We start from the raw sequence: 14,388 nt of genomic DNA on the forward strand, positions 1-14,388 counted from the left end.
ACTTTCAGAATGGTGTGTTCACTGCTCGGTAATTTCAGCTCCACTCAAGGAACTTGGTCTGAAAATTACCAGTGAAGTTTTCATTATTAATAAAAAAAAATAATCATAAAGTGACGTCATCAAGTTATATCCATATTCATAGAGTGCGAGATATAGGTAAAACAGCTCAGATAAAGTAACAAAACACACTGGCACAGTAATCCATTAATAATCTATTTTTTCCTTATTGATTATTTAAATAGGGAAGTAGCCCTGAACCTTCACTCAGTTTAATTCTTTTGCTCTCACCTGTGAAGACTTGTGAAGGAGGCTTAGAAAACACAACAGGGCCCAAACTACAAAATCCAAACCACTGACCAGCGGTAAAAAATTAGAAGGTCAAACTGAAGTTAAAAGAAAAGTAAAAAGATGAACCACCGCTGTTCTTAAACAGTTTGATGATGAGAGAAGGATTAACCTCCACCGGAGTGATGGAAAGCCCAATATACGGAGAAAGAAGGGATCTGCTTATCTGTGAAGCACAGTGGCGGTTGTGGCATGAGAGGTTTTGGCCATCACCAGATCTTTACCCAGCTGAACATTTCAACTCATGAAGAAAAGACTGAAAGGACAAACCCTGAAAAAGGTGCTGAAAAAGAACCCTGGAGAGACATAACTAATGAAGAGACTACTAATGAACTAATGAAGAAATAAGAAATATGATGAAGTCTATGGGTCATAGAATTGATGTAGTTATATATATTCTATGTTTTAAAAAAAACACATTTAGATGCCAGTAACGGCAATAAAAAAAAAAGAAACTGATCTCTCTTCTCAAATTCATCTTTTGGTTTCACACTCAAATGTCTTCAGTGCACAGTAAAAGCTAATTGATTGGCTTGAGGTTGTAATACACACAATTGTATATGTATAATCAGATACAAAAGCATTGAAGTGTGTTGACAGAACTCATAATTTTCTGTCATTCTTTTTCTAAATCCTTTTACCAGAAATATGTGTGTGATAAAAGGATATACACTTGGGTTATAATGCTTCAGTCCATTTATTTAAGAAAAAAATATATCCTGAGCTAGTCATAAGCACTTGTGTTTACAGTATAAGCAGCTTTCTGTATACCTGGTGAGTTAGGAACAAACAGAGTCACACACTGCAGAACAAAATGTTCACAGCTGGGTAACTGCAATCATCCGTTTCCAACAATCTTAGCATATAAATGTAGGAAATGGTATTGGAAGTACCCTCTTACTGAATAAGCAGACCCAAATGCACAAATAAGTTATTATTTTCACTAATAGTGAATCAATCTGAGTGGAGCAACAGCAACAGAACTGACTCAAAATCAAATATTGCTTGACTGTGTTTATTGTGTTATGGTGTGTTGATACCTGTGCATTCCTGTATTATCCTTTTGTGTTGCACATTTCGATGTTTTTTTCTTCGCTACCTAGCCTGACCTGTCTCCCCAATGTGATGTTTGTATTGTATGTACGGTCGGCAAGGTCTGTCATCTCGGTTGTGAGCAAAAGACCTGCAACTGACAAATAAAGGTTATCTCATCTCATCATCATCAAAATCAAATAAAGTTATTGAGTGTTTTGTCAACAAGTAACATTCTGATCTCAGCTGGGTTCATACAGTCGACCCAGGTTATCGGATGGATTCAGTGCAACCATGTTCACTACTTCAAAATGCACTCTTTTTAAACAGCGTCATTTGCAGACCCTATAAAATTGTTTGTCCTGTTATTTGGTGCTGCCAAATATTTACTCTGCTGTCTACTGCCTTGTCGACCAGCAGTGTTACCTGCTGGGTTGGAGATGGAGTGGCTCTTCGACATTAAACAGTCACCAATAGTATTATTGCCAATAATACTGAATACTTTCTTTCCCCCTTCCAAGTCAGATGGTGCACTGTTTTGTACGGAGGATAAAAGAAATATTTAACATGGCCACTTTTACCTAAAAGTAACTTTCATATCCTTCCAACAAAGTCAAGTTCACTCACAATGAGACTTCTTTAAATATCTCAAGGTAAAAAATGACATAAGATCACACACGAGTGACTTTGAAAGTGCAGCACCAGACACACGTATTTTCCCAGCTAGGGCTAAAACCACTGCAACTCAATGGGAAGTAGACCTAGGTTAACAATTATCAGAGGATATATGGGACATAAGTTTGAAAAATATACTTTGTCACAACACTGTATGTTCAATTAGTGCCAAACCTGCTGTAAAATAGTTTAAGGAGCTGCCCAAATCAAATTATTCAAAGATTAAATTACAGAGAATATTTCCAGACCTTTCATCCCAGCGTGATAAAGTTAGGTTCATAAGTAATCGCCACCATAGATTTAAAAACACAGACACACAAGATTCAAATTACAGTGCAACTTTATTTCAGGGAGTTAGGCAAAAGTGTTGCATGACCCTTCAGGAATGACAGCCAATTGTACACGCAGTCCCCCATTTTCAGAGGCTCAAAGGTAAATGGACAAACTAACACAACTTTACATTGAATTGTTCTTAATGCTTAGAAAGTGCTTTGAGAGTTCAAACCTTACTACAAGCAGTAAGAAAGTGCTTTCTTTCTTTTATGAAAGCTTAATTCAACCAAACATTTTTGTTTGCCTTTAATGAGAAAATAACCTACTCTACCTCCTGAGCCACAGCCATTTTTGATGCATTTAGTTAAAGGTTAAGAAGTTGTGTCTATATTTAAGTGATAAGAAGACTTTTAACTTTCATCCATCCATCCATTTTTCTAACCCAAATTCTGGGGCTTAGGTAAGAGGTGAAGTACAACCTAGTCAGATCACCAGTCTATTGCTGATTTATGCCAGAAAGCAAACAGATGCTTACGACTGAAAATATGATTTATTTCATTATAGCGTTGAACAGATTCATTTCTCAGTCAAAAAGAAAGACATTAAACTCTGTGCTCGTTGCTCCTTTTTCCCCACTGTTTGCCTCTCATTGCTCCTCTTCCACAACGACTGCTTCACATATTTGAGGTTGGTCTGGGTTGTTTTGGATGAGCCAGTCTGCAAGCCAAATCTATCAGGAGCAAACATACAATCCCCATGTTCACAAAGCTCTAAACAGCTGGCTAATGACTGAACACGTATAGCTTCTAATACTTACAATGGGGTTGAGTGGCTTGTTCATGCAGAGCTCAGTGAGCCCGCGTAGCAGAACTGGGTTTATATACCTGCTCAGGTATTCTTCATTTTCTTCTCTTGAGGGTAAGGGTTCAATTATAGCTGCATAAAAAACACACAGGTCAAAGAATGAAAAGCATTCAAAACACTTGCATATGCACAAGATCTCTATGTATAGAAGATTATGTGTGGGTGTGCAAATTACTTACAGTTTGGGAACATGAATTTGATCTCCCTTACAGCTGCTTGAAATGAATCGCTTCCATGAAGGGCATTTTGTAGCTCAGAAGTGCCATATTTTGCTCTAAGGCTGAAGAAAAGTACAGCATTCTTTATTTGTACATCTGCGTATGAGTTTTAACAGAGCTGACCTTTAACCCATACCTTTGATAAAAGTAATATACCAAGCCTTGATGATGGGTCAGTCAAAGGACACGGTGAACTAAAATTCTGAGGCTGAGATCCAGAATTACAATCAAACACTGTAAGTTATATACAAGTCAAATTTATATTAAAAAAATGCCATGTAAATAATACACATTATTACTGTTATTCATTTGTCTGAGTCCAAGGATGGGGCAGGTTTGCAGAGAAATATTCAAGTGCTTTTACACCAAAGTGTGAGCATGCTGCACAGTATACTGTATATTGTGTAATAATGTCAGTCTTTGATTTTCTTCTATTCTATTCAAAATCTAATTACACCCCACTTTTCATTATCCCAAGCAATGACACTGACCACTCTGGATGGGTTTCTCTGGCCTTGGCACTGTTGACAGGTCCTATGATGGACTTCCAGTGGGCGATAGCATTGTCGCATGCTAGCATCAAGGCAACGATGGGGCCAGAGCTCATGAAGGCCGTCAAGCTGGGGAAGTAATGCTTTCCATACTCCTCTGCGTAGAAATCACTGCATTGCTCTGGACTTAGCAGCAGCTTCCGCTTCTAATGCAGGGATTAAATATTGGATATGACAGAGAAAGCACATATGGTGGTGAACACAGTCATGATTTATCTCTAACCACATCAGATACAGTAGATCAGTTTAATTTCAGTAGGCTGGTATTCTGAGGCTATTTGCTATTTGCATATGCATACTTCAATTGCTTTTACCATGTGCAAAAATAGTTTGTCCTGTCATATTTAATCAGCCAATCACGTCACAGCAGCTCAATGCATTTAGGCATGTATGCATAGTCATAGATCTTCTGAAGTATAAACTGAGCATCATAATTTGGCATAAACAACACGAAAGCATGGATCCATCCTGCTTTGTATCTATGGTTCAGGATGGTGGTGGTGGTGTAATAGTGTGGGGTACATTTTCATGGCACACTTCAGGTACCAGATGTACGATCGATTTATGACACAGTATACCCATCTTCTGATGGCTGCTTCCAGCAAGACAACGCGCCATGTCACAAAGCTAAAATCATCTCAAACTGGAATGTTTCCGACAACCATGCTATGAAACATTCAGGTGGTTCTGAGGGAAAAGGGGATCCAGGTTTACTAGAAATAAAGTGCCCAGTGATTGTATTATCAACTATTGTTTGTTATTATTGTTGTTAAGTTATTGTCTTCGTCCCATCACCCCCAGCCAGTTGCATCAGATGTCTACCCCTGCCTGAGTCTGATTCTGCTACAGGCTTCTTCCTGTTAAAAGGTAGTTTTCCCTCCCACTGTTGCCAAATGCTTGCTCAAAGAAGGACGTTTGATTGTAGGGTCTTTACCATAGAGAATAAAACACCTTGAGGTTACTGCTGTTGAGATTTGACGCTGTATAAAATAGAATTGCATTGGATATTAATGCCCTTTATTGGAAAACCTTTGCGCTACTGATATCTGCAAAGGAAGAAAATCTATTTATATGAACGAAGATATCACACTTCTTATAATAGAAAATAGATAAATTATTTCCTCAAAAATCCTCAGCTGGATAGCCTCGTCCCTGTCACAACAAAGTGCACCCCACAGTTCTCATCTTGTAATTTACCAACGTAAGAAACTTTAACATACCTGCAGCATGGTGAAGCCCGACTTGAGGATAATATTCTCTATCTCCGCAGCTTTGTCGATGGCATCTGGTTTAATAATGGCCAGTGTTCTTTCCACATAAATACGAAGAGGTGAACTTTCATCCATCTCCTCTCGCTCGCTAACATCAAATCAAACAGACGCTTGTAACGTTTATCTTTATGATATTAATTTACTTAATATTAATAACAGCTGGCAATGAAGAGTTTGAGTAGCCTCATTATAAAAATGTTTTTTTTTTTAAAGCGAAACTGCGATTACTCGTTCAATTAAACCACTGACCCACCTTCTGGATGTGTATGTCTGTTGCTAGGATGCACGTGTACGGCACCGCATGCAGGACAATTCTTACGATGTAAAAACTCGCGAATTCAAAGGTTCAATAAATATTTGTCCCCCTTCGTCAAAAAAGTATCAGCTTCTCTTAAATCTGTTTAGTTACATAAAATCTTGCCAAATATCTCAGGGTATAGTAAGAATCACAATAAACATGATGTGGGAGATTATGTTATAGCTCAGTGAAGAAACCTTTTCGTGGATAGCTGTACTTGTATGCCCCCTTTTTGCGTGGCAATAACTATTAACAGTGTTATTCCAGCAGCAGATCTGATAATCAGACTTTTTTCGTGACTCGAAGATTTTGCAAACCAAAGTAATTTAAATATGGAGGACTGTCACATTGGGGTACACAGTATAAGGGGGCACCTTACCACCCTGGTTTAACTACCAGGATGACAGTGAAAATACTTTAAAGCAACACTTAAATATTACTAAAGTAGACATTAATGCTTTTCAAAGGGCATTTAATTGACTATTTGAGGACTTTTACTGCACATATTTAAAGTTGAGCCTCTTTGTATACAGATCACATCAAACCTTCATACTCTGTAGCATTGCTGCTCTGTGACCTGCTTCTCTCTCTTGACTCAGGGAGTAGGAACAGTAGACCTGACCCTTCATATATTTGAAATCTTATTCGTAAAACAGATACAGAGATAAGAGGCTTTTATCATTCAGGGAGCATCTGTAACATGATCTGAAAAGTAACCATTAACTAAAGATATCAATTGAGTAAAAGGTACAAGATCTGAGATCCACAAACTTGCACTTAAATATTATACTAGATCTAATTTTTCCTTCTTAAATCAGACTTAATACTATTAACTTTTCAAGGGATTGCACAGGTCAGCACCCTTGTACCTTTTTGATCTTTTCAACTGGTAAATTCCTTCAAGATCATTGAGGTCTGGGGACCAAATGCTCCTAGCTGTCCATATGTCCAGATTAAAGCACAGAGGAGATTGGCCTTTGCTGTGATTGCTCCTGAAATGTGCAACAAACTCCCTCTTCACATCAGGACCTCCCCAACATTAGACACTTTCATAACCAGTTTAAAAACCCACTTTTATTCGTTGGCTTTTAAACCAGAATGAATTCCATTTTGTTTTATTTCTTACTCAAAGTTTCTCATTTTATGCTTCTTTTCTTAAATTTTGTCAATTTCATCTCCTTTGATCATCTTAAATGTACAGCCCTTTGATCAACAGTTGTTTTAAATGTGCTATATGAATAAATTTTACATTAACCAACTTATATGAGAACCACCAATATTATACAATGTTCAGAGCAAGACGGGACACATTCTTTCCAAACAGTCTTTTATTTAAAGTTGCTTCAACGAGGATTTCTTATCGAGTTCCAATGGTGACCTGCCACACTCTGATCAGGTTGTCAGTGTAGCCAGCAAACAGGGTCTGTAAAGAAACCGAGAACATAAAGTCAACGCTCATCAATTTCTGCCGTTTTATAGTCCGATCATATTCAGATAACTGTTTTTAGTGCCCCTCATATTTGCAGGACTGTCACCAGTGGACATCAGAGGTAAAAGTGAATGGGAATAATCACTGGGGGTAAAACACTAAAAGCACCTCTTCTGACAGACATGCTTAATATATGTTTTTCTTACCTGTCCATCAGCAGACCATGCCAGGGAAGTACACTGTGGGGGTTCGGCCTTGCTGTTTGTGCTGATCACTTCCTGTCTCAGCTCGTCCACAATGATCTTGCCCTCCAGATCCTACATGAAAAGAAGAACCAAGAGGTGATGTGATCACTAACAGGTATAAAACAGTGACTGAAGTTGAGCACCAAAATTTATTATTAAACTAACAAACGAGGTTAGAGCTCAGAAACAGCCTCTGGTTTTCATCATAGAATACAGCTGGCATGTTAGGTTACATCACTGCCCTTTACAACTTTAATTTTTAAACACACAGACCAGAGTGTGAAGCCTTACCCAGATCTTAATGCTGGGTCCAGTGGCAGCACAGAGCCAGTAACGGTTGGGGCTGAAGCAAAGGGCGTTGATCACATCACCGCTGTCCAGGGTGTAGAGGTGCTTGCCTTCATTCAGGTCCCACAGCATGGCCTGGCCATCCTAATGTGGAAGACAGAAGACATCCTTCAGTTCAAACATCTTTGTGTAACATTTAAAGCAAACAGTCACTTTTAAAAATCTTCAGCACTAATGATGATCTCTTTAAGGTGCAGGAATCACTCAGTAACAGCCTCTGGTGTCATCAATATTAAAACAGATGCATGTAAAGAATACATCATAGTTGAAACCTGCAGGCTTTAATTTACTCCTATTAAGTGGAGTAAAAATGATTTAAAAAAAAAAAAAGACATTCAGTTAAACTCTGCCTTACCTTTCCACCAGATGCACACAGGGAGCCATCAGGAGACACGGTCACTGTGTTCAGGTAGCCAGTGTGACCAATGTGGTTGGTCTTCAGCTTGCAGTTGGCCAGGTTCCACACCTATGAGCAAGGGGCACACTATGTTAGGCCTCCACTGTTATAAGCGCCATCGTGTCAGCCTATCTGAGCTTTGCTCTCATAAATAATTCTCATCACTGAGTTCAGTTAAGCCATGCGAAAAGTTTTTAAATCACTGAGCAAACCACACAACACAAAGTTTCCACAAAGGTAACATACCTTAACCATCTTGTCCCAGCCACAGGAGACGATGATGGGGTTGCTGCTGTTGGGGGAGAAGCGAACACAAGACACCCACTCAGTGTGGCCCTCATCCTGCAAAATAAAGAGCTTTGTGAATTCTCAAAGCCAGATTATGAGTTATGCTGGTATTAAAAACGTCACGTGATGCTATTTGGTTTGTGCCCTCATCAATAGTACTCATCAACGAGATCAGGTAATACATGCAAAATTTGTAATAATCATCGAGCAGACAAACCATATAACAAAGTTTTATTATCTGCCAGATCATTTTATCACAATCAGGCAAACAATGTGGGGAAAATGTAGATGTCAACAATAAAGTGCCATCTAGTTGCTTTACATTAAAGCTAGCATCTTTAACTGTTAAGTGTCTCGTTCAAAATAATATTAAGGCATTAAGAAGTGGCTGATAGCTGCAGGAGAGCATTAGATGGAAGTTCACCTGGATGGTGTACTTGCAGACTCCAAGAGTGTTCCACAGCTTGATGGTCTTGTCCCGGGAGCCAGACACGATCTGGCGGTTATCAGCAGAGAAAGCCACGCTCAAAACATCCTTTGTGTGTCCAACGAATCGGCGGGTGGTGAGACCACTAGGAAGAAAAATATGCAGGCATTTCAGATCAACTAAATTACTGCACACCTTAGCATAACCAATCAATGCATGCCTGCTGCCACTGCATCCAAATACTACTGACGAGTCCAAGGCCTAGACATTAATTTAAGAGCCAGAAAAAAAAATTACTACACCAGTTTTTCTTGTGTCTTTGTTTTACAATGCGAACACTGACACTGAAAAATAAAAAATACAACTCAAGATTTTAAAGCTGTGGATGCACAATCCAGCAAAACTGGACCATCTGCACATTTATTACCATCACTGTTTTCAGCATAGATCTTAGGCAGTGAAATGGTGCACACACCCAAAAGCCAGCTATTTGAGGCCATTCAAGAAACACCAATGTTGCTGCTCAACTGAGTTTTCAGTGATAAAAGAAATGAAAAAAATCAAGGAAAACACAACGGCCAGAGGTGAAGAAAAGGACAAACTATGTGGTTTGGGTTCACAAGTAGTCTGTGAAATCACCAAAGAATGCAGCTACACTTACAGTTTCTTCCATACTACTTGCCCTTAATCAGTTAAGCAAAAAAAACCCTCTCGTTTTCTGACTTTGCTCCCACACAGTAACAAAAATCAGCTAAATTATGTTCAAACTTCCATTTCCCCTTGATTTGGTGAGTCCAGTGTGCAAATACAGTAACAGCAGCTGATGGATGTGTGATTTTCTGAGCTCATACTAAGGGTAGAGGGTAGGTGATGGGTTTGACAGAACCTGTGCCTGTCTGAGTACAGACCTTCACCCCATTACCTTTGTGGTGGTTCTGTCTGCGTGAGGTCGATCAGACTGCTGAAAAGTCAGTGTGACCTGATCTAGACAACTTAGGCTTTGTTGGTATCAGATCTCATGTACTGATGGCATAGAGAACAATTTGATATTCTGAAACTAACTAAGAAAACACTTCATTTGTAAGACTATTTTTGGCATATAACAGATCTAAGAAACTAGCACTAGGCCTCTTCAAACTCAAGTGATTCATAAAAAAATCAAATGTCATTTAGAAGACTTGGCTTTTCACCTGTACTTCTAAACATCTGCCCAGGGGTAAAGACTCCCTGCACTTACGTGGTGAGATCCCACAGGCGGAGGGTCCCGTCCCAGGCTCCGGACAGGGCAAACTGTCCATCAGAGGAGATCACAACATCACTCACAAAGTGAGAGTGACCCTTCAGGGAACGCTGGGGGATACCGTAGTTGGTTTCATCACGGGTCAGTTTCCACATGATGATGGACTTGTCTGAAAAAAAAGCAACACGTTTTCATGTCTCAACGTCCAATATTCATTCAGGAAACGAATAATTTAAGCATCAGCATGCATCGATTGCTAGCACTACATGCACACCTGTTAAACTTCGGATCCACGGGCTCAGTCTACGAAGGTTAGGAGGGTTTTGTTGCTAAATAATTACATTTATTCAGGTAACTAAACGTGCTATAACCCTCCTAACAAGTATGGACATCAACGGGTCTGTTACAGATGACGACAGATAGCGCTAGCGAGCTTAGCTAACCTGCTTCTTTCCAGCTAGTTAGGACCTTTTTTATGTAAAAGTTTGAGCCCTCTTTATCTAATATTACGTGGTTACTCATGTTTTATCTGCTCCTTACACACCAGTTTAAGTATCTGCCTCACATTACAGCGGCAGCAGCTAGCTTAATAATGCTATCTGAGCCATGTTGGCGCAACCGGCGGGGGAAGCCTCACCTCGGGACGCCGACAGGATCATATCGGGGTACTGGGGCGTAGTGGCGATCTGGGTGACCCATCCACTGTGCCCCTTCAGGGTCCCCCTCACTGTCATCTGCTCGGTCATTTTGGCGAGGTTCGGTGGTGCCTTTTGCAAGGATGGATTCGGATTTTTCAGAGGTCCGGGAAAACCTAGGTCCTCATCGCATCTAGGCACAGAGGAAAAGGAAGTTCAGACCCGGATGCAAAAACTAAGAGGGGGTGAGAGGCCCGCGGAGGATTCTGGGATATGTGAACTTCAGCCCATTACACAGCGACGTGTGTAAAAAGAAACGAAAACAAAACCTCTATTACTACCTCTAGTATGTGCTACAGATTATGTTAAATTCATGCTCTCTATGTGCGTCATATTTAGTAAAAGTTTTGATAAAAATGGTCCTCAAAAAGCCCCGAAAACAAACAAACAAACATGTAAAACAACAATCATAAAAATGTATCAAGGTACATTTTTCATAATAATAATAATAATAATAATAATAATAATAATAATAATAATAATAATAAATAAAACACAAAACGCAGTTATAGTCATTTTTGTTAATGCTCTCTACCCAAATAGAAATTGAGCTTAATTCATGTAACGTCTAATACTTGTATTTACGTACAACCTATTTTATTGCTCATCAAAGAAGAAGAAGAAGAAAAGGAATTGTTGCCTGGCTCTAAATGCTTTCAATACTTAATATAGTTGTGTATTTCCTAATTAGTTTTCATTTTTATTTCATATTGACGTATTGTTTTTAATTCAGTTTAGTTTCAGGTTTTGTTTATTGCTTCCAAATGTTTAGTTTAGTTTTTAATAGATTTAGTTTTAGTCTCTTGTTGTATGGAGGACATATGCCAGATGCAAGGTTTAGGCAATTCACTACAGGTATTCAAATAAAAACAAACCTTTTTTTTTTTTTAAACAATTAACTCTTTTTAGTTTAGTTTTTGTATTAGCCAGGTCTGTGTTGTATATTTTTCATGGTATGAAACTATGAGCAGCAGAATTCATTCTTTTTGCATACAGTGTGTGAATTCTTCCACTTCAGTGATTGAATTATGGATTATTTCATTTTGATCTGGATTCTAATCTGTATTTTTCTTCTTCACTTCTTCACTTTATATTGTCATTCAGAATTTTTTTTTTTACACCCGTTGAGGGTTTTTTTTATAATTGTTCAGACGTGTGCGAAGCTTTGCTTTTAATTATAGCACCCTCTAGGGGCGAAATGCTTTGTCACAGGCGCGGGTATTTAATCCCGAGTGATTGTGTATATGTCAGATGCTCATGACAGACCTAATCAAAGACGTTTTTTTAAACTGTTTATTTTACCAAAAGACAGAGCTCCTCAGAAACACTTCTTTGATACTCAAATTTCATATCAAAGTGCCTGCTGTCAAAGAGTGTAGACAGCAAGAGCTCAGTAATCAGTGAAGTGTACCATATGTAAACATTGGTGTAATCACAACGAATGATCTAATGGTTCTGCTCCATTACAGCATCTCAGAAAATATTTAAAAATGAAATAATTGTAGTCTTAGATGATTTGACATAGAAATAACAATATCACATCTTTCCATGCTTAAAGTTTTGGTCGGTTTTGTTTAGGTGACAGTGTTTCTGTTGTGGTTAATGCCAACTTCTTTATGTATAAATATAGGCAGCACGGTGGCACGGTGGTTAGCACTGTTGCCTCACAGCAAGAAGGTCCTGAGTTCAATTCTACCATCAGGCCGGGGTCTTTCTGTGTGGAGTTTGCATGTTCTCCCTGTGTTTGTGTGGGTTCTCCCTGGGTACTCCGGCTTCCTTCCAAAGACATGCACTTTGTGGGGATAGGTTAATTGAACAATCTAAATTGCCCATAGGTGTGAATGTGACTGGTTGTCTGTCTCTGTGTGTTAGTCCTGCGACCTGTCCAGGGTCGCCTCTTGCCCTATGACAGCTGGGATAGGATCCAGCGCCCCCTGCGACCCTGAAAAGGATAAGTGGAAGCAAATGGACAGTGATGGCCTTCTGTCTTGCGTACACCTAACATTCGATCACTCATATAACTGCTGAAACACAAACAAAAACTATCCCACCTCATAAAGTTAATTACTGTTTAAGGTTCATTTGGTTAACAAACTGAAAATCTTTGGTTGTGTCTCTCTCATTTTTTGTCTTGGCTCTTTAGCCAATGAATTGCAATATCTGTTGACTATGACTTTTGTAATGCCTCAAAAGTAAATCCACAGGTCTTAGTCTTTAAACAAGACTAAGACCTGTGACAACGTAAAAAATGTTTGCACAGATCTTAGACTCCCTTTTAGTATTTCTATTCTGTCCCATTTATTTTTTAGACTTTCTAGCTTTTGGTAAAATCTAATGCAAATATCAATGGGTCCAAAACAATGAATCCTACTGATTTTCACATCCTCAAAGTCCTTCTGCATAGGCACGTGACCAAATACATGAAAAACAAAGTTGTGTTTTGTGTGTACTAATAAACATGAGCCATTTTGAAATGTGTATATATATATATATATATATATATATATATATATATATATATATATATATATATATATATATATATATATATATATATATATATATATATATACACACACACACACACACCATAGGTCCCTCATCCTATTCATGTAGCCCCCCCCCCCAGACATAGAGGACAGTTACAAGTACTTGGGGATCCCACAGGCGAATGGGAACCATGAAGAGGCCGCTAGAAAAGCTGCAACCACCAAGTACCTGCAGAGGGTCAGGCAAGTCCTGAGGAGTCAGCTGAATGGTAAGAACAAGATCCGGGCCATCAACACGTACGCCCTGCCCGAGATCAGGTACCCTGCTGGGGTAATAGGCTGGCCAAAGGAGGAGATAGAAGCCACTGACATAAAGACAAGAAAGCTCCTTACCATGCATGGAGGGTTTCACCCCAAATCCAGCACCCTGAGGCTGTACGCTAAGCGGAAGGAAGGGGGCCGGGGACTGGTGAGTGTCAGCACCACAGTCCAGGATGAGACAACGAACATCCAAGAATACATTAGGAAGATGGCCCCAACTGACCGAGTGCTCAGTGAATACCTCAGGCAGCAGAAACCCAAGAAAGAGGAGGGAGACGAGGAACCATCATGGAAGGACAGGCCCCTGCACGGTATGTACCACCGGCAGATAGAGGAGGTGGCTGATATCCAGAAATCCTACCAGTGGCTGGACAAAGCTGGACTGAAAGACAGCACAGAGGCACTAATCATGGCAGCACAAGAACAAGCTCTGAGCACAAGATCCATAGAGGCTGGGGTCTATCACACCAGGCAAGACCCCAGGTGCAGGCTGTGTAAAGATGCCCCAGAGACAATCCAGCACATAACAGCAGGGTGCAAGATGCTAGCAGGCAAGGCATACATGGAACGCCATAACCAAGTGGCCGGCATAGTGTACAGGAACATCTGTGCCGAGTATAACCTGGAAGTCCCGAGGTCAAAATGGGAGATGCCCCCAAGGGTGGTGGAGAATGACCGAGCTAAGATCCTGTGGGACTTCCAGATACAGACGGACAAAATGGTGGTGGCTAACCAACCGGACATAGTGGTGGTAGACAAACAGAAGAAGACGGCCGTAGTGATCGATGTAGCGGTTCCGAATGACAGCAATATCAGGAAGAAGGAACACGAGAAGCTGGAGAAATACCAAGGGCTCAGAGAAGAGCTCGAGAGGATGTGGAGGGTGAAGGTAACGGTGGTCCCCGTGGTAATCGGAGCACTAGGTGCGGTGACTCCCAAGCTAGGCGAGTGGCTCCAGCAGATCCCGGGAATATGGAAGAAA

The 14,388-nt window shown here is 39.9% G+C and overlaps 2 protein-coding genes across 2 annotated transcripts; both read right to left on the bottom strand.

Moving 5' to 3' along the window:
• Window positions 1–2,374: 2,374 nt before the first annotated feature.
• Window positions 2,375–5,529, bottom strand: nme5 (NME/NM23 family member 5). Its single transcript, XM_026192057.2, has 6 exons — window positions 5,483–5,529; window positions 5,179–5,317; window positions 3,899–4,104; window positions 3,369–3,469; window positions 3,143–3,261; window positions 2,375–3,055 (listed from the first exon to the last, which is right to left on the bottom strand). The coding sequence occupies exons 2-6, from the start codon at window positions 5,302–5,304 to the stop codon at window positions 2,972–2,974; spliced, it is 636 nt and encodes a 211-aa protein (XP_026047842.2). The 5' UTR covers window positions 5,305–5,317; window positions 5,483–5,529; the 3' UTR covers window positions 2,375–2,971.
• Window positions 5,530–6,840: 1,311 nt separating this feature from the next.
• rack1 (receptor for activated C kinase 1) lies at window positions 6,841–10,867 on the bottom strand. The gene is made up of 8 exons (XM_026192092.2): window positions 10,539–10,867; window positions 9,899–10,070; window positions 8,659–8,806; window positions 8,193–8,288; window positions 7,905–8,015; window positions 7,493–7,633; window positions 7,163–7,273; window positions 6,841–6,950 (listed from the first exon to the last, which is right to left on the bottom strand). The coding sequence occupies exons 1-8, from the start codon at window positions 10,645–10,647 to the stop codon at window positions 6,885–6,887; spliced, it is 954 nt and encodes a 317-aa protein (XP_026047877.1). The 5' UTR covers window positions 10,648–10,867; the 3' UTR covers window positions 6,841–6,884.
• Window positions 10,868–14,388: the final 3,521 nt, after the last annotated feature.

Source organism: Astatotilapia calliptera, chromosome 2 (assembly GCF_964374335.1).
Source record: "Astatotilapia calliptera chromosome 2, fAstCal68.1, whole genome shotgun sequence".
NCBI classification, from domain to species: Eukaryota; Metazoa; Chordata; class Actinopteri; order Cichliformes; family Cichlidae; genus Astatotilapia; species Astatotilapia calliptera.